Here is a 21,949-nt window from a genome sequence, read left to right on the forward strand (position 1 = left end):
GAAACACAGTAAGATAGTTGTACAAATGATTGGTAATGTAGTTGTAAATTGTCTTAGCTGTGTTGCGAAAGAACCAGAGCTCCAACCCCTAATAGAAAGCCCTGAAGCTCAAATAGTTGTAGGTACAGAGAGCTGGCTAAAGCCAGAAATAAGTTCAGCCAAAAATTTTTCAAACGATCTAACAGTGTTCAGAAAGGATAGATTAAATACAGTTGGTGGTGGAGTATTTATTGATGTCAGAGGTAGTCTGCCTTGTAGTGAAACTGAAGTAGATAGTTCGTATGAAATAGTGTGGGTAGAGGTTATACCTGACAATCGGACTAAACTGTTAATTGGATCATTTTACTGACCCCCAACTCAGAAGATATAGTTGCTGAACAGTTCAAAGAAAACTTTAGTCTCATTTCAAATAAGTACCCCGCTCATACTATTACAGTCGGTGGTGACTTTAATCTACCCTCATTACGCTGGAAAAATTACACGTTTAAAGCCGGCAGCAGGCATAAAACTTAATCCGAAATTGTACTGAATGCTTTCTCTGAAAATTATTTTGAACAATTAGTTCATGAGCCCACTCAAGGTGTAAATGGTTGCGAAAGCATACTTGACCTTTTAGCACAACAAATAATCCTGGAGAAACAGTGAGTATTGTGACGAATACAGGGATTAGCGACAACAAGGCAGTTGCTGCTGACTACCAAAACACCTACAACCATCAAAGAGAAACGCAAAGTATATTTATTTAAAAAAGTTGATAAAAATGCTCTTAACGCCTTTTTTTAGGCCGTCTTCACTCCTTCCGATCTGATCATTTAAGTGTAGAAAAGTTGTGGTATGTTTTCAAAGAGAGAGTATCGACAGAAATTGAGAGAGATCTATACCACATTAATAAGTGATGGTACCGATCCCCCATGGTACACAAAAACACAGTGCCACTAAAGCAGAGTTATTGAACACGGTTTTCTGAAACTCCTTCACCAAAGATGACGAAGTAAATATTTCTGAATTCCAATCAAGAACAACTGCCAAGATGAGAAACGTAGAAGTAGATATCCTCGATGTAACAAAGCAGCTTAAATCACTTTTTAAAGGCAAGGCCTCCGGTCCAGATTGTATACCAGTCAGGTTCCTCTCAGAATATGCTGATAAAATAGCTCCATATTTAGCAATTATATACAACCACTCGCTCACAGAAAGATCCTCACCTAAAGACTGGAAAATTGCTCAAGTCACACCAATACACAAAAAGGTAAGTAGGAGTAATCCGCTGAATTACAGGCCTATATCACTAATGTCGATTAGCAGTAGGGTTTTGGAACATATACTGTATTCGAACATTATGAAATACCTTGAAGAAAACGATTTATTGATACATAGTCAGCACGGTTTCAGAACATATCATTCTTGTGAAACAGAACTAGCTCTTTATACTCATGAAGTAATAAGTGCTATCGAAAGGGGATGTCAGATTGATTCCATATTTTTAGATTTCCAGAAGGCTTTCGACACTGTTCCTCACAAGCATCTTCTAACCAAACTGCGTGCCTACGGAGTATCGCCTCAGTTGTGCAACTGGATTCGTGATTTCCTGAGTAAAACAGAAGTAATATTCGGCATTCCCCAAGGAAGTGTTATAGGCCCTCTATTGTTCCTGATCTATATTAACGACACAGGAGATAATCTGAGTAGCTGTCTTAGACTGTTTGCAGATGATGCTGTCATTTACCATCTTGTAAAGTCATCAGAAGATCAAAACGATTTGCAAAATGATTTAGGTAAGACATCTGTATGGTGCAAAAAGTGGCAATTGACCCTGAATAAGGAAAAGTGTGAAGTTATTCACATGAGTACTAAAAGAAATCAGCTAAATTTTGATTACGCAATAAGTCACAAATCTAAAGGCTGTAAATTCAACAAAATACTTGTGGATTACAATTACAAATAACCTAAATTGGAGCAATCACATAGATAATACTGTGGGTAGAGCAAACCAAAGGCTACGATTCATTGGCAGAACACTTAGAAGGTGCAATAGGTCTACTAAAGAGACAGCTTACACCACACTTGTCTGCCCTATTCTGGAGTATTGTTGTGCGGTGTGGGATCCGCATCAGGTGGGACTGACGGATGACATCGAAAAAGTACAAAGAAGGGCAGCTCATTTTGTATTATCGCGAAATAGGAGACACATTGTCACAGACATGATACGCGAATTGGAGTGGCAATCATTAAAACAAAGGCATTTTTCGTTGCGTGGGATCTTCTCATGAAATTTGTATCACCAGTTTTCTCCTCCGATTGCGAAAACATTCTGTTGGTACCCACCTACATAGGGAGCAGTGATCATCACGATGAAATAAGAGAAATCAGGGCTTGCACAGAAAAATTTAAGTGCTCGTTTTTCCTGCGTGCCGTTCGAGAGTAGAACAGTAGACAGACAGCTTGAAGGTGGTTCACTGAACCCTCTGCCAGGCACTTTATTATGAATAGCAGAGTAATCACTTAAATGTAGATGTATTCTTGGATGTGCAGGCCCCTTAAATTTCCTTTCCTCAGAACTTGCTATGCCAGCAGACATCTATGTTGTACGCCTATAAATTATTTTTTTTTGGTATAAGGATGTATGCATGGACAAGGAAAAAATAAGTATGTAAATCCCAGATTTCTCGGTTAAAAATACACTTTCTTCCAGGTGAAAGTACATTTCTTTTCCGTGTTAAGTGGCAATGTACTTTTCCTTGGAGATGTAAAACCTGTCAATCCTTTGAATGGTGAAGGTTTTATACACAACATAGAACTTCCCTGCAGTTTAGGAAATGAAACCTAGAAAAAAAAAGAAACTGACATATTTTGGAAAGACCTTCAATGCGCGGCAACATTTACACTGCATACTTTCATATTACACAAGTACAAACACGAATTCCAGCAAACACAGCATGGCAGCTTCTGAAAAACTAAAATCTAGACTGTGACGCACTTTTGTTGGCCTATCATAGCTGATATCACAAAATCTCACCAGCCAATGTTAAAAGATATTCAGAGCATAACGTAGTCAGACAATAATAGCAACATCATTGTTAAGTAGTGCGAACACACAAATAGAAAAAGTTAAGCTTTCACAAATAACATACCTTGTCAAAATGATTTTGCTGTCCCCCCCCCCCCCCCCCTTCCTCTCTCCCTCCCAAGGGTGTGATTATGCAGAATCCTAACAGCACCATCTTAAATTGCAGTAGCCGAATATTTCTGACAAGCACAATTATAAATGTCGTGGGTTACCTCGCTGAATACATGTTCTGCCGAGCACTTCGAGTTTTCCATAGAAAATCAATTACATGTAAAACTGCACAAGAACTCATTTTGGATCCACCCCCACCCATTATGGCATAATTTGTAGTCTACGAAGGAACTATGGAAAAACTAATCTTGAAGCTTGGTCTTCTTAAGTGTGTGTGATCCTTTTGAAACAAATCAAACACAATGGTGCAGTAAAATTTTAAATAATGGCGTACATTTCTTGTCTTATGGGTCCAAAATTATTGTAAGTGGCCAGTCCTCAAAGTTCTAAGTGCTGAATGAGAGTCAAACGTTCCACGATTTAAGAAATTCATCGCACATTGTCACAAACTTAACATAATTCATCTGGTGTAAAAGGACATTTACTTTGAACATAATGCTTCTCAAACCACAATTACAATATTTTCCTGCGTCCTGTTAGAAATGTACAGTTGTGGCAAGATGCTCATTGAAATGAAGCCCACAAGATAGATGTATCGAAAGCAGTTTCTTGTTTTGAAGTACTGCATAGCCATAGACAAATTTGGCTATTGGCAGGCACTTGTGTGCCTATTGTGTTTTGTTACTGTAGATGGCACATGTTCTTTACAACTTTAGCTTTATTTAGGAGTTTCTCTCTTGTTTGTGGGTTACTGATGCATTATTATTCTGCAGTAGAGAACTAAAGTAAAATTCCTTGCTAGATTATCGGTTCTTATCAGTCAAAATTACAAACATTTAAGTGAAAACTAGAACAGTGAAAAATTCTGAAGAGAAAAAAAAAAAAAAAAAAAAAAAAAAAAAAAAAAAAAAAAAAAAAAAAAAAAAGGAATACCAAAAAATTCCCAGGTTCTTCCCAGATTTCCCAGGGCTTATACTCCCTGTATATTTGCCACTACCATTATTGATGTCATTTATTATTATTATTATTATTATTATTAGTGGCAGCAGCAGCAACAGTAGTACAAATACTGCCAATATCAACTTTATTAGTTTATAGTCGGTATTATTTACTCACAATGTCTAATTTTAATACTATTTATGATATTAAAATTGTTATTTCTTAGGAACCTACAATGTAAAAAAGGTATGAGAAGGCCTCATGGTCCAAATCAGACCAGGTTAAAATAAATAAATATAATTGGATATAAATTAATAGAGGGAAACATTCCACGTGGGAAAAATATATCTAAAAACAAAGATGATGTGACTTACCAAACGAAAGCGCTGGCACGTCGATAGACACACAAACAAACACAAACATACACACAAAATTCAAGCTTTCGCAACAAACTGTTGCCTCATCAGGAAAGAGGGAAGGAGAGGGAAAGACGAAAGGATGTGGGTTTTAAGGGAGAGGGTAAGGAGTCATTCCAATCCCGGGAGCGGAAAGACTTACCTTAAGGGGAAAAAGGGACGGGTATGTACTCGCACACACAAACATATCCATCCACACATATACAGACACAAGCAGACATATTTAAAGACCAATTAAATATGTCTGCTTGTGTCTGTATATGTGTGGATGGATATGTGTGTGTGTGTGTGTGAGTGAGTGTATACCTGTCCTTTTTTCCCCCTAAGGTAAGTCTTTCCGCTCCCGGGATTGGAATGACTCCTTACCCTCTCTCTTAAAACCCACATCCTTTCGTCTTTCCCTCTCCTTCCCTCTTTCCTGATGAGGCAACAGTTTGTTGCGAAAGCTTGAATTTTGTGTGTATGTTTGTGTGTCTATCGACGTGCCAGCGCTTTCGTTTGGTAAGTCACAATATAATTGGATAGTTGCACTGGAAACCTTTTTGTCAATCTTCAAGACAGAAACTGTCAAAAGCAAGGGTGGCCAGCTGCCCCTTCATCAAACAAATTCACATCATGCCCTACCCTGCAAGAGAGACAAGAGGTACCAACTTAGTATATCCCTTTTTTGGGGGGGGAGGGGCAGAATATATAATGCATACCGAGTTGTCGTAAGTGTACAAAACACATTTATCAGGAAATATTCACCACAAAACTGGCGTGAGACTCCCAACTCCACATACTGAATGACAAACAGAGGGAGTGGTTTGAGGTAAACTGCAGCCCTCATGTCACTAGCTGGTGATTAACTTATTAACCAAACTAGGTAAAGCATGGAATGCAGCAAATTCTTGCCCCCTCCCATTTCAGAATTTAAGAGTATCAACTTGTGATAGTACGAGTTTTTCCATCATTTGACATTTTTTGTTATTCATTTGGTACTAGAACTCTACGGTCTACCACCTATATATGACAGATCAGCTGTTCCACTAACACGCCACAAATACACAGTTTTACTGTCAATAACACCACCACATGCAAACACAACCAAAGCATAGACTGTTGTTTAGATGAACAATACTAATTTGAATAACAACAGCTCTGGTTAAGCACTATACTCTCTAAAGTACTTAATACAGTAAAATGGAAACTACGAGGAAAGAAATTTTTGGAGTAACAGTGCAAAAAAGTTTTGCACCACCGAGACCTACGAACTCATTTTGCTTTAAATTCAAGTGGAACAAGGAATGGAAGAATAAGCTTCATGTAACTGAAATAAAAAATTTACTACGATATTAAAAAAACACGCAAATTGAAGGCAGTCTGATAGAAAGTGCACGTATGTGAAACTACTGCCGCTGTCAGATAACATCCAATCAAGTGCTGCTTCACCTGGGATACAAAACACGCTCTGATCCTCCTCGGCATTCCATCCCCTCGACAGCCAAGATATCATTCCTCGAGTCTGTCCCATTCTTTGAGAGTGGTCCTCACGAGATCACCCAGTGATCGAGGAGGGTGCCTGTGATGGTGCAGCTCCCATGCACACTCGATCACGTCCGTGTCTGCTTTTACCAAGGGTCATTTCGTTTATGGATTTCCGCCGAAAGAAACTCTTAAATATGACCAAACCACCTCCCTGCTGAAGCTGCGGGACTGTGTGCCCGAGACTTTCTTTCGGTCCCAGCTCCTCCTGCTCTCTTTACGATTTTCAGGCTTCGGACAAATTCTGCATTCATCAGTGATGACAACTCGATGCCACTAATCCATATTCCATTGCAGGTGTTCACTCGGCCTCCTCCTCTGTGCACCACAGTGGCGAGGTGTCTGTATCTATACTTGTCGTGGACACCTGGGCCCCAATTTGATCGTGAAGAGGCAGTAGCACACACACTGCGTCAATACAGCCCACCCAGCTGCCTTCCAAAAGGGAGCACACAGCTCTGTTTCTTTTCCTCATCATACTTTCAATGTTTTGTGGATCACGATAGCAACTGAATGGTCAAGTGACATCACCGTGGAGTACGCCAATTCATTAGGCAACATACCGTGATGCCTTCCTGCAGGCAGGCGTATGTTAATAGTCGCAGGCATCGCACCATGGCACCCTGCAGTGGTTCGTGAAAGTGGGGCCTTGTTTGCAAGCAATCAATGAAAAAAATTTCAAAATTTTCTGTGGCGCTCTAGAGCCTCAAAAATATTAGTTACCATATTTACTCGAATCTAAGCCACACTCGAATCTAAGCCGCACCTGAAAAATGAGACTCGAAATCAAGGAAAAAAATTTTTCCCGAATCTAAGCCACACCTGAAATTTGAGACTCGAAATTCAAGGGGAGAGAAAAGTTTTAGGCCGCACCACCAAATCGAAACAAAGTTGGTCCATTGTAATATGAGACACAATTTAGGTCGAATGAATGACGATACAGCTACAGTACGTTCGAGTCGTAAGCTTTAGCACTTAAGCTTTACTAGGTAGTCATTGTTATGCGCCACACGCTCCGTCCGTATTTATACGGATACCTTTCCTTTTCCACGTACTTCGTCTGGTTTGAATTGATTGCTTATTTTGCTTTGATCTGGTAAGTGACGATCTCTTTGTTATAGGTGTTTACGTCACTCTAAGCTAAAAATGCATTACTGTACTGTGTCACGAATTGTTTGTCGCATTCTGATAATGAGTGTTTACTGCCTGTCCCGGCTCGCGGCATGGCTTGCTTTTGTGCGCACTACCTCCGCTTACAATTAAAAATTAAAAAAAAAAAAAAAAAAATAGAGGAATCGTCTCATTAGCAGAACAACGGCAAGAGACTGCTATTTGTTGTTACTTACACTGCTGCTTTCTTTGATAATGATCAACAAGAACCAAATAATAGACAGCTTATGATAGAAGACGTTCTGAACGAGAGTTTAGCGAAAATTTTTCTCGGTTTGAAAATCTTTGCAAGCGCCTCTTTAGTACATTACATTCGGCACAGAAATTAAGAGTCATCTTAGATTTAAAAATCTAGTCGATTGCTGCTTCATTTCTGACTGTATCACTATTAGGCATAAGAATATAAACATGACATGATATGTATATTCTTCCGCGTTTGCTGCTGTCTCACCCTAGTTTCGTAGTTTATTAGGCAGACAGGATTTAAATGAGATTGCAGCAAACACGAAAGAATACATGGCAAAATGTTTATATTTGTATTATTCTTATGGCGAAGAGAATACTGCATATGATTCACAATTCATAAAAGTTCCTATTTGCAACCATATCTTCTCACAGGTAGGAAAAAATTCAGAACGTAGAGTTGGCCATATTGACAAACATCCCAAACAGTCCTGCCAGTCGGATTTTCGTAGTACATTGAAATGCTGCTACATTCAAAGATGAACAATACGGAATTTGTATTTATTTCGTTGGATAATGTATAAAATGCAGTGGTTGAAACTCGGGGCGGAGAGGAAATGTCGTCTTCCACCTTTTTTTTTTTTTTTAATTTATTTACTGACGCGGAGGTTTTGGCGCCAGTATTTATCTTTGTGCCTGCAAAGCATGCCTGTGCTGCGCTACATATATTCGACGGCAGAAGTTAGTTGTGGCGGCACCTACCAACATTTTTCAGAACTTCCGCTTACTTTGCAGTCGATTCTAAGCCGCAGGCGGTTTTTTGGATTACAAAAACCGGAAAAAAAGTGGGGCTTAGATTCGAGTAAATACGGTATGCAGGTTGGCAGCATAGCATGGTGGTTACGATACATTCCTGGTGTGCAGAAGATTGTGGATCTGAATCCAGTTGGGTGCTATAAAATATTTTGTTTTTAAAATCATTATTTAGGAGACTTTTGATCATTGTATTTATTTCTGATCCTTTGCTGCACTCTTTTCATCTTCATGTTTAAATTATTTACTCTCATTTTTTCTTCCTATCATTCTTTTTTTTTCATTTGGAATCTTTGTGCATGTGATTATAACTGATTTTATTTGTCTGCCATAATATATCAATGTTTGAAACTGCTGATCTAACTGTTAAAAACAGACAATGAAATACTCTAGTTATATTGCCTGTGAAACGGTGTAAAAAGTGTATTTTTCATTAGAAATGTACACTTTTTTATGGTAATCAAAATATTTAGAACAAATTCTTGCTATACTATGGACAAATTAACACAAATGAAGATTTAAACAAACGAAGAGACAAGAAATAAAATGAAATTCAACCAAAAACAGGAGTGGAAATAACAAATTCAGTCACATGGACAAACCACAAGATAAAAAAAATGGAAGAAACTGAATCTAACTTAACACATGAAAATAATCAAAGTCAGATGGCCAGATTGCGAATGAAAAAAAATGATAGGAAGAAAAAAATGAGAGCAAATAAAGAAGTGATATGATGATTAAAATTAATTGACAAAGTATTGGAAATGGAAGAAATTACATTTAAACCAATTAACTGAAGAAAAATACGGATTAAATTTATTTTGACAAAAATTTAAAAATAAAGACTTGCAAAGCCCCTTAAAGGATTTGGACCCATAACTTTTTGCATGTATCTTAACCACTCTGCACAATACTACTGTTTTTAAGGCTCTCGATCATCACATGAAATCCTGCATTTTTTTTCAATGGTTACCCACAAATGAGGCACATACTGATGAATGGCTGCAGATGGGATACCTGGGACCCTAACCTACATCACATATAGATGGTTTCAAAAAGATGATCCAACCTCTGGGGTCCTTTATTTGGAAGTGGTATTCCAAGTCTATCTCAGGCTCTGAGGCTGTAGAGTCTGTGCTCTCCTCACAGGTCCATTTTTAGTGCTGACAGAAAACATGATATGACCCGATGAAATCCAACAGCTAAGCAGATAATTTTTCTATTATCCTCATGATGAACAATCATAGTGATTCATTACCTCTGCCTGCAGCTGGGCAGCAATCTCCTGCAGTCCCATGTTGTTTGGGCAATATTCCTTTATCTCAAACTCTGCCCCACCAGACTCCGATAATGCAGCATTCTCACAATAGACATAAACTGACCTGTAAAGAGCATGTTCAGTTTTTATATTTGAATAAATGTGTGGGATGAGGAATAATCAGATTATATGTCCATTTCAAAAAGTTATCAGCATCAAAATTAGGGAAGAAAATATAAAGGAGAGAGGTGTATAGTGCAAATGCATCACATATTTAATGCAAATAGCTATGTGTCAAATTACAAGTCTGCTCACAGTTCACACAATAGTCTAAAAACATCAGAAGAATTTTATTCACATTCATGGGTGAGAAAGGACAATAGGGAATTCTCAAGAGCTATCATTCGCTTAGAAGTTATATCAGTTTTACACAAATTTCATATAAATAATCAGAAACTTAACTAAAAATTTTGCCATGGATTGAAATTTGACAGAAAATGTACGAAACAAGTTTTCTTATCAAATTAAATTATTTGTGGATGAGTTCTCACCTCTTGCCATCAACAGGATGCGAGACGACAACATCGCCGAGCCTGACATGCCTCCTGTAGTCCGTGTAGTGAGGCACTCCACCTCCGACACCGACCAAAAACACATGGTCCACTTTCTGGAAAGTCCCTGGAAACACAAAAATTAAATATTACAATATTTACCAGAGCTATCAATTACAATACCCAGAACTACCCACTGCATATCATCATATTAAAAACAAAGAGACATCACAGTTTTTGTTTTAAATATCGAACGGTAGAAAATCCAGGTTGAAATATCAACTATTACGAAAAGGACAGATAGCTACAAACCATAAAGATGACACGTTGAGCTGCAGACACACAATGAAAAGACTGTTACACACTACGCTTTCTACCAAAGCCTTCTTCAGAAAAGGAAAGGAAAGGAAAACAAACCAAAACACACACACACACACACACACACACACACACACACACACACACATTCCCCATATGCAAGTAACCTCACACAACATGTCCGCTATCTCTGACTGCTCCAATAAGAATACAACTGAAACATGTCGAATAGGAGCACCAATCCGGAGTGGGACAGAGAAGGGGAGAGGGATAACAGTATAGGCGGGCGAAGAGGAATCAGTGCTACCTGACAGTGTGTGAACGGACTAGAGGTAGCAGAGAAGGTTGCCACACACACAGCGTCAAGAGGCTGTGGGGGAGAAAGGAAGGGGGTCGAACAAGGAGAAGAGAAAAAGACCATTGGGTGCATTGGCAGAGAGCACAATAAGGGTGAGGGGATGTAAACTGGAAGGAGATGATAGGACAAAGAGGGCGGAAGCTCTTGTGTGGAATATGCACAGCTCAGAAAAGCTGATGGTGGAGGGTGGATCCAGATCGTCAAGGCTGTGAAGCAGCTATTGAATTCCAGCATGTTGAACCACAGGTTTTTTTTTTTTTTTTTTGGGGGGGGGGGGGGGCGGTTAGGGCGCTCAACTACTGAGGAACCACAGGGTGGTCTGCTCTGCTCTTGGCCACGGGTGGGCTGCGGCCATTCATATCTGACAGCTGGTTCATAGTCATACCAATATAAAAAGCTGACTAATGATTGCAGCAGAGCCGGTATACAACACGGGTGCTTCACATATGGCTCTGCCTGCAATGGGGTAGGATATGCCTGTGACAGAACTGGAATAGGAAGTGCTCGGTGGGTGAATTAGGCAGGTCTTGCACCTGGGTATTCTACAGGGATACGATCCCTATGACAAGGGGGTGGGATTAGTAGGGGTACAGGGATGGACAAGGATGTTGTGGAGGTTCGGCGAGTGACAGCACACCAATTTAGCAGGCATGAGAAGAATCTTGGGTAGGATTTATCTAATTTCAGGGCTTGACAATACATAATGAAAGCCCCGACGAAGGATGTAGTTCAGTTTTCCCAGTTCGGGGAGGTGTTGGGTGACGAATGGAGCACTCCTTTGTAGCTGGTTCTTCAGGGTGTCTGCCTGTGTCTGTATATGTGCGGATGGATGTGTGTGTGGATGAGTATGTGTGTGTGTGCGCGAGAGAGAGAGAGAGAGAGAGAGAGAGAGAGAGAGAGAGAGAGAGAGTGTATACCTGTCCTTTTTTCCCCCCTAAGGTAAGTCTTTCTGCTCCCGGGATTGGAATGACTCCTTACCCTCTCCCTTAAAACCCACATCCTTCCGTCTTTCCCTCTCCTTCCCTCTTTCCTGATGAAGCAACCGTTGATTGCAAAAGCTTGAATTTTGTGTATATGTCTGTGTTTGTTTGTGTGTCTATCGACATGCCAGCGCTTTCGTTTGGTAAGTCATATCATCTTATAATGTTAACTCATTAATAAAACAGTTTGTAATTCTCATTGATCAGAATGTGCAAAAAATAAAATTTTCTCAAGGAACTTAGAAAAAGGGTGTACGAATGGGGTGGGATCATCTCATATTCAGGTAAATACAGTGTATACGACGAAGAGTAAATAATAAAGAACTGAATCATAAGGTACACCATGTGTTACTGTTTTGCACGTGGGGTAACAATATTTTCAATTTTTGGAAGTTGCTTACATTTACTGAGGTATTTAACTACAAATGGTATAGATCACCAACTGATCTCATAAGTCTTCAGATTTTTTCCCTGAAACATATCCTACAGTTTTATACAGCAGAACAGACTGATGTGTAAACCAAAATAGTATGAAAATTTAATGCGTAATTGTAATTTACATTAAGTAGCACTGCATCTCACTTGTGCCACAAGCAGCGGCATTCAAAAACTTACCCAGCATCCTGGTTGTTGTATTTCCCGCAGCAGTAATGGCCTCCCGTGTGTGGCCGACAGTTGGCAACTTTGTGCATACGATACGGTGTGCTCCAATGTTGCCCAATGTGTAGACATTTGATTCTCCTGAAATACAAGAACTTTCAGCAATCTGCACCAACTAGGAACATCAGAGAATTGGTATGGGATACAATACATTTGTAGTATAAAAAAGAATTCAATTTAATAGTTACTTATTTTGGATAACAATATTTAAGAAGCGGCATGTATGTGGTCACGACTATGATTGGAATGTGTACTCTCCGTACACTACTTTGATTATACAGTGCCTCCCATTTCAACATAAATAGCAGAATCAGCTGTCAGCTGACTGGGTTAGCTACCAAAATAAATTCTATTCCATCAACAAGTTACACAATACTGCATGAGGACAGATGACAAAATGAAGAATCTTTCTTTCATTAGATGTTAGTTCCTCAACCACATAAAATAATCGGTGTGGAGGTAATCTGAAGTCAGCACTGTATTATCTTCAAAAGAAGACAATGAGGTGTAATCCGAGCTTTGTTTTTTCTCCCCAGACATGAAATTCACATACATAATTTCACATTAATAAATAAAGTGCATCAACAATGCATTATGCAGCCACTTGGATTCTAGATTGCATGTGAAAACAAAGACACAATAATCCCTGTCTTTCCAAAGAGGAACAAATGAAATTTTTTAATAGTTTGAAATCTGACTACATTTCCACCACTTTGGTTTAGGTAAATCCACAGAGACATTCTGTTCAAAATGTTCTGAGGCAGATTATATTCTAGTGTATAAGTGGTGTCAGCACAGTCACTATAGTGGCACCTCGAACTAACAACTGTAAACAACAGATGTGCCAAGTTTCAAATAATTCCGAGATATGGCAGAGCAAATAGCACAAAAAATGGCTGCTGTAGAAGACATCTTTACGAGCAACCTGCTGTAACTGAATTTAGGGTTGACAAGACTCCTGGTTATCAATACAAACCTACCACAAAATGACAGAGGTGCAGAATGGGTCTCTGACAGCTTGCCAGGAATGAAAATGGTGCTAATGACAAAAGTGAAGGCAAGACTCGTCACTTTCTTCGAAGCTCACAGCATTATTGCACCTTCAGTCCAGATGAACCATCAGACACTTGGTCTCCATTTTGTTATTTTGTGATAGGTTTGTACAGGCAGCACCAAATCTCATCCTGTGTGAATTCTATTATAGCGTATTGCTTATAATGAGTAAATTTCTTCTCCATCTGTTGGACTTCTTTGAAACTTTGCACATTTACTGTTTAAAGTTACTAGTTCAAGCTGCAACTGCAGTTACCTCACTAACATGTGAGGAATAAAAAACAGTCTCAGAACTTCTTGGGCAAACAGTGTACATATACAGGGAGAATTTTACATATAGCACACATGCAAGAGTGTACAATAGGGGAAGAGAATGGAAATAAGTTACATGGATGAGCCATCAACATCTACGATGATTAGGATAGTGTGTTGACTTAGTTGTACAGGGATGGAGGAGGGAAAGGAGGGGGGGGGGGCAGGCAGGGGGGGGGGAGAGGGAGAGAGGGAGAGAGAGAGAGAGAGAGAGAGAGGAGGGTCTGGGCAACAAATATGTATACAAAACACATACATATGTACATAGAACACACACAATTCCCCCATAGAGTACCACAGGGAGGCTGACTATCACATAACAGCACACCCGTACACTATCCCCACAACAACAAAACACACACACATACACATACACATACACACACACACACACACACACACACACACACACACACACACACACACACACAGTTTCCTTTTTAGGCATCACTTAACATGGAATATGTAACTATGTAATATTGATTTCTCATTTTAATTTGGTAATTTGAGTGCTATCTGCAGTGCAAAATACCACTTGTGATTCAGTGTATTTACATACAAGCCTACTGTGACTACTGTTCACTGCAAAGCAATTGAAGTGTTCTGCAGCAAAGCAGTGATGGCCTACTTACGTTTTCATCCAATACACATCCTTGCACCCCACACATGTATAGCTCCACATATTTTCTCTGTCTCTCATCTCAAGTGCAAGTACAAAATGGTATCAGTAAGAAGGAACATGAACCTCCTACCTTAAGGCAGAGCAGTATTCAGCCCTAAGGTCAGTTCGGTCACTACTCTTATTCAGTAGGCACAGAGCTATTCGAGTTCATTTGCGGAGGCAGTTATCAGAGTCTCCAACAGTTTAACAAGGTCTCTGATGTTTGGTGCAACCTGTTATTTTTCCATGAATATAATATCTTTCTAAAGGAGAAAGGAGCAACACATGGCAAAAAAGTCTTAGATTGGACTGAATTTTGGATTTGTAAGCTGACACCATTGCTTTAGTCACTGACCCACACATTAGTACCTCATACAAATGGGGGCTGGAAAGTGGAGGGAGTCAAGAAATTCATAAATATTTAATGTGTGTACCATTTTTTTTTTCCAAAAGCTACTTTGTAGTTTCTATATTTCTCAGTTTTATGTTCTCAGATGGTGAGGCATGGAAGCAGTTCCTTGAAAGTCATACCCCCTCCGCTTTTCGGTACTTATTCATTTGAGTCACCAGTATTTTGTTGTAGTAGTTAATCCTTATGAATAAAAATGATCCAAACCAGCTCATGTGTTTCCTCCAATGAGTTTTGTTAATAGTCATTTTTTCTTGCAAATATGTGAAAGCTTGGAAACTTACAAGCCCTTAATGACTCAGGAAGATACATGAACCTCTTGCTTCAGCCTCAACTGAAGGTGAGCCTGGAAAGGCTTGAAAACTAGTTTATGGAAATAAACAAATACTTCAAAGGTGACTGGTTGGAGTTATCTGCACTTTTATTAAAGATGCAAATGACTTTCCATTTACAGTGCACCCTAGACACAGTGACATGTAGACAGCCTAACACCAGCATAAGAACGCAGGCAGTTTATGTCTTACAATATCCTGTTCTCGACTGACATACGAGGTGTGACTTATTGCACACGTCACAGAGAGGAGCTCTCCCACGACAGCTGTTTCTAATTCAGTTGCACAGGCATTTTAAAACTGGGAGTGAAGATCACAAACAATTTAGCTAATCACAAGCACACTGTCTTTCAGGAACAGAAATCTGTTAATATTCTGAAAGGTAAATGGTAGAAAACAATTTTAGATCTATTTCCTTCAACTTCATACTGATAACGTTAGTATCACACAGCATGTGGTACAAAGGTTTAAGGTAAGGTGCCAGGTGTGTCTATATCTACACACATACTGTGAAAGCACTGCGAAGGGCACTGCAGAATATATTTAGCACAGTGTCTGGCATTGGAGTTGGTTGATCCCTCTGTGACACTTTCATGCTTACTAAATGAACCTGTAGCAGAACACACTGTGTTCTTTAGATATTCTCTCTTCTATTTCATCTATTTCACTCCCATACTGATGAGCATTATCCCAGTACTGGTCAAACGAGAGTTTTGTACGCTAACTCCTTTGTTGACGGACTAAATTTCCTGAGGCTTCTTCCAATGAATCTAAGCCTGGCATCTGCCTTACTCGTGATTAATTTTATGTGGCCCTTCCATTTCAAACTGCTCCTTATGCATACTCCTAGACATTTTATGGAAGTAACTGTTTTCAATGACTGTTCTGCAATTTTGTAATCTTACAATAACGGGTCTGTCTATGTACCTGCAATATGTTTCATTGGTTTATGTTGAGGGTCAATTGCCACTTGCTGCACCAAGTGTCGATCCTCTGCAGATCTTCCTGCATTTTGCTACAATTTTCTAGTGCCACAATGTCTCTGTATACAACAGCATCATCTGTGAAAAGCCTCACGGAACTTCCGATGTTGTCTACTGTGTCATTTATACACGAAGTGGTCAGAAACAATCTAAAAAGCTTGCAAGGGTATTGAATGGCAGGTTGTGCAGAGAAATAGTTGTTAAGAAAAAAATTTGGTATGTTGTGCTACTTCCAAATTGATTAGCACTGAAGTTAGATGATCAGGCCATTACACACACACAAATTCAAGAGGCTCGCCAGATGTAGTTTTTCTCACAGCATAAATGATAGTACACAAAACTGCTCAGCCTTTGACTGGGGTTCGATCCCCACTACTGCCCCATGTCCAATTTATGTCACACTCTTGTTCAGTTCAGAATGACATGCTGTGTTCTGTTTGCTACAAACTCTTTAGTTCAATTACTCAGTTGGCCCGATATTCTGTACAATCTCTATTTCATTCGTTAGGTGGCATAGTGGAAATGTATTATAAAGAACAGCATGATGTGAAAGCTTATCAATGTTTTCAGTCTCACCTGAAGTATACAGTACATTGTTAACTTTACTCGTTTCATTATTTGAACAACTGTTTCGCCTTTTCTCGATTGCATAGAGGCCTTAATGTCTCCTTGCAAATGAAATGATTCAAATAAATAAAATTATTCGTGGCCATTTAACAACAGGATCCACAATGTATTGATAAATATGATATACATGTCTACAATTGTTCAGTACAGTTAAAATACATCACAGGGAACTCCTTTCAAAAACATATCCAGATTATTTTGCATGTAAACAAATCATTCTCTTTTTATCAACTTGCCTTTCTACACTCCAACTTATACATTACCCTTTATTTTCATGCTTCCACGGACACACACAATACGACATATCAATGAATTAGAAATGAATGGCACATGGATCGGGTCACGTTTCCAGCAAACAGCAGGCTAATTTATTTATTTGGGAATTTCTGTTCTTTGAGTGAATCGGGGAAAAAATCTCACCAGATACAACATTTCAGGAATGAGTTCACCTTTTCGTAAAATGACTAGTAGTACAGGTGGGTACCCAATATGCATTGGTGTGAGCAATAATTACAAGGTCATGCTGAAATGTAATGCCTCCGAATTTTTGATGCGAGAACTCTTAAAGCTTTTTAAATAAAACAAATATTATAAACATTCTACATCTTTGTTATTCACATCTAGATATTTATAGGCCTCTGCCGTAGGAAGGCTCCAAATTGTACTATGTAATATGATAGTGTTTAATGTAACTGTTGGTGGATGAGAAACAGCATGCTGTAATTTGAGTTTTTAACTGCAGAAGAGTTTGTCCACACATGGAACACCGCCTCCTTCAGCATGACACAGCTAGACTACACTGTCATCAATCATCCTCCATACAGTGCCGATTTAGCCCTATCAAATTTTCATCTGTTTCCAAAACTTAAAGAACACCGAGGGCTTCATTTGGATAGCAATGAAACAGTGCAAGCAGAGGTGAGGTGAGGTGAGGTTGCAGCTCTGTCACCAAAGTCAAACATTCTACAGTAATGATATTAACAAATTGGTTTCTCATTGGAAGAAATGTGTGTCACCACATCCTATGCTGAGAAATAAATGTGTAGACATGAAGAATAAAGATGTAGAATGTGACTGTGTGACAGTATTGGCTGCAGATTTCTATACCTGTGTTATTGTGTGGGGATTTATAGGACTCCCCTTGATAGAGAAAGCAGCTACTAAGGTAGCAAAGTACTTGTGGAGTGCACATGGTTTTTTAGACTAGGTTCACCAGACGTACTCTGATGAACACTCGCCAGTCAATACACACCGAGGGAAGTCAGACCGTATTCAGAGTAAAGACTCTTCGACAGTCAAAATTTTATCAGTAAACTGTCCAAGTATTCGTAACAAAGCTCCCAAATTTACTGCCATCCACGAAAACTCTCATGCTCAAATTGCTCTTGAAACTTAAAGTTGGTTGAAACCCAAAGTGGAAAGCTCTGTGATATTTAGTGAGCTGTGGAATGTATGCTGGAAATACTGATTAGAGGCCGTAGGAGGGGAAATGTTCATTGCGGCTGACAAACATATAGTGTCTGTAGAGGACAAAATGGAGTGCGACAGTTAAGTTATCCGGTCACTTAAAACAAGTGTAGATGGTATGAAGTTAACTGTTGGATGTTTTTACCAACCACCCCATTCTGCTGTGACAGTTCTAGTCATTCAAACAAAGTCTACAGTCAATAGGCGTAAATACCTACAGCATGCAGTACTAGTTGGAGGCCACTTTAACCTACCGAGTATCGACTGTGATGTCTCTAGATTCATTGTAGGGGGTAGATACAGCCGTGTGAAATACTTTTGAGACTTTTCTCAAAACTGTCTCGAGCAGCTAGCTCGGCAGCCCACACACAATTGAAATATCTTGAATCGTGTAGCTACAAATAGGCCGCATCTTATTGACAATGTCAATATAGAAACAGGGATTAGTGATCATGATGTAAATAGTCTTCACAGGTCTGCTGCCAGATCACGATGTGCAAATTCCACAGTATTTCCTGGGAGCAACTGTCCGACATCTTTAGGTGGTTCAATCTTGCTGGTGGCTAGGTACGACTGACGGAATCTGCACATAGACACCCCGTTTCTAGAACACGTACGTGAAGAATGCGCAGGAACGGAAATCACACAATGATATGCAGATGGATGGTGCCATACTCCGAATTTTGCACCTACACCAGCGACCATTCCCATCTGAGATGCGATTAGTTGTTTAGAGCAGGCTGTTTCTAAACTTCCTAAGGATGCTGCCGAAAAGATTAGGAGTGACACATGCCACATCTTGACTCAAGCTTCACCTTTGAGGTCCAACTTTAACACCACCTCAGTTGAAAGAAACGCACCAATAGAATTGAAAAAAGACCAAGACATCATCATCTTACCTGCTGACAAAACATATGCTACTGTGCTTCTCTCACACACAGAATATAACAGCAAGATATAAAAACTACTCGATGATCCAGCATACAGTAAATTAAAATGCGATCTGACAGTTAGGATTCAGAGAAAGACTTTGGAACTCATGAGGAAAAGCTCGATTCCAGTGCAAGTCGCTAAGGGTTTGCGTCAACAGGCTGCAGTTCCTCCTAGAATCTACGGCCTACCCAAGATCCATAAGAATAGGATGCCCCTCTGTCCCATTGTAAGTAATGTAGGAGCACCTACTTATTTTGTTGCCAAATATCTGACATCACTATTGGGACCTCTCATAGGCAAGTGCCACCATCATATCCAAAATGATAAAGATTTCATAGGTCGCCTGAAAACTCTTAGATTGCAATCGTTGGATCTCTTCGCAAGTTTCGATGTTGTGTCTTTATTTACAAAGGTGCCTTTGCAGGACTCTTTGGAGTTCATTAGCAACAAGTTTGAGGAGGACATAGCAGCATTATTTAAACACGTGCTTACTTCAACATATTTCTTATTTCATGACCAATATTTTGAACAAGCAGACAGTGTCACCATTGGAAGCCCTCTGTCTTCTGTGGTGGCCAATTGAAGAAAAAGCACTACAGTCAGTCACTCTCAAACCCTCTTGTTTTCTGCGGTATGTGAATGATGCATTTGTGGTGTGGCCACATGGGCTTGATACTCTACCTATGTTTCTTCTTCAGCTTCTGAATTCACTCCATCCAAATATAAACTTCGGAATGGGAATGGGAAAAGGTGGTACTTTATCTTTTCTTGGTGTTTTGGTACAAAGGGAAGCAGATAGAACCTTGGGACTCGGCACCTACTGCAAGCCAACGACGCATACAGATCTATATCTGCAGGCCACAAGCTGCCATTATCCTGCACAATGTGGTAGTGCATTACATACGTTAGTTCACGGAGCACATGTGGTATCTAATCCTGAAAGCCTATCGAGTGAAATACAACATTTGAAGACAGTGTTCCGACAAAACGGTTATTCTGAGAGACAGATATGTTATGCATTCAGGCCCAGGATAGTTCAATCTATGGAGCAGAATGAAGATATGAAGACACCCACCACTTTGGCCTTTTTGCCATATTTTGGTGCCATGTCGTCAAGAATCTGAAGAGTCTTTGGAAGGTATGGCATTAAGTGTGTTTTTCAGCTATCTGCAAAACTGAGAAACTTGTTGGGTTCAGTTAAGGATGATCTTGGCCTGAGGAAATGTGGTGTGTACAAGATTCCTTGCCAATGTTGGGCAGCATATATAGGCCAGACATGTCGAAAGGTACAAGAACACTGCAATGAAGATCAGTGTCGTACACACATTCGTCAACCGGTAAAGTCGGCAATTGCGGAACAGTATCTGAATACAGGACATCACATGATTTATGAAAAGATGGAAGTTTCATCCCCGGCATCATCATTCTGCGATTGTGTCATTAAGGAAGCAATACATATGCGTACAGCCGATAATCTCATCAACAGGGATGCGGGATATCAACTGCGCACAGCTGCATTGGCTGCTATTAAATCATGACGCGAAAATCAATATTTTTCGATAACAGACCTGTCATAACATTGGTCTAGTACAGTCTCTGTTGAGTAACGTCTGGCCGCACTGTTAGTAAATGCAGCATACAGCCGCATGAGAGCTGCCCTGCGATTTTCAGTTTGAGTATGGCACCATTTATCTGCAAATCATTGCGCATGTGCTAGTTCTGCGCCAACACACATTTCACGCGCGTGTTCTAGAAACAGTGTCGATGTGCGGACACCGTCAATCGTACCTACCCACCAGCAAGGTTGAATCACCTGAAAATGTCAGACAGTTGCTATGAGGAAATATTGTGGAATTTGCACAACGTGATCTGGAGGCAAACCTGTGAAGACTATTTACAACAAACGCCGCGAAAGCTTGAAGATTCACAATAATCATTATGTCATTACAGCAACCATGGTTATGAAAGTTAATAACTCAGTCAAGAAGGCTAGGAGAGTGTCTCTGCTAGAGAGAACAGATGAGCAGTTTTTAGCATCTCAGACAGTGAATTTAAATCACTTAGTTCCCAGAAGACAGATGTAGAGGGATTATGGGCAAAATTCAAGCTGATTGTAAATTGTGATCTAGAGAGTTATGTGCCTAGTAAGTGGATAAAGGATGGAAAACACTCACCATGGTTTAATAATTAAATTAGGAGATGCTGAGGAAGCAGAGGCCGTTGCACTCCTGGTTCAAAAGCACAAATGACAACAAGCAAAGGTTAGTAGAGATTCATGCATCTGTGAAAAGATCTATGCGCGAAGCATACAACTACCACCGTCATACCTGAGTAAAAGATCTGGCACAGCACCCGAAAAAATTCTGGTCCTATGTAAAATCTCAGTGGGTCTAAGGCATCCAATACAGTCCCTTGCTGACCAGCCTGGTGTAATAGTTGAAGACAGCAAAACAAAGGTCGAAGTTTTAAATTTTACGTTCAAGAGAGAATGCAGAAGAATTGTACAAACATACCATCATTTGATCATTGGACAGACTCCTGTATGGATGACTAGTAATAAGCACCCCTGATGTAGAGAAACAACTGAAAGACTTGAAAGCAAATAAGTCACCAGGATCAGATGTAACCCCAATTCAATTTTACAAAGAGTACTCAATGGCTTTAGCCCCTTACCTAGCTTGCATTTATCACGAATCTCTCGTCCAGCACGAAGTGCGTTGAAGTTGAGTGATTGTAGGAAGATACAAGCAGACTTGGACAAAATTTCTAGTTGGAGTGACTAATGGCAGCTAACTCTAAATGCACAACAATTTTGGTTACTGCA

At 39.7% G+C, this 21,949-nt stretch overlaps 1 protein-coding gene across 3 annotated transcripts in view; it reads right to left on the minus strand.

Moving 5' to 3' along the window:
* Positions 1 to 21,949, minus strand: part of LOC126428138 (uncharacterized) — a 125,372-nt gene that overhangs the window by 39,002 nt on the left and 64,421 nt on the right. For all 3 annotated transcript variants that reach the window (XM_050090041.1, XM_050090040.1, XM_050090039.1), the window contains 3 exons: positions 12,304 to 12,429; positions 10,033 to 10,159; positions 9,482 to 9,605 (listed from right to left, as the gene is read on the minus strand). In XM_050090041.1, coding sequence (XP_049945998.1) covers positions 9,482 to 9,605; positions 10,033 to 10,159; positions 12,304 to 12,429 — 377 coding nt within the window. The remainder of the gene's footprint in view (positions 1 to 9,481; positions 9,606 to 10,032; positions 10,160 to 12,303; positions 12,430 to 21,949) is intronic.

The sequence above is a fragment of the Schistocerca serialis genome, chromosome 12, assembly GCF_023864345.2.
Source record: "Schistocerca serialis cubense isolate TAMUIC-IGC-003099 chromosome 12, iqSchSeri2.2, whole genome shotgun sequence".
In the NCBI taxonomy this organism is placed as follows: domain Eukaryota; kingdom Metazoa; phylum Arthropoda; class Insecta; order Orthoptera; family Acrididae; genus Schistocerca; species Schistocerca serialis.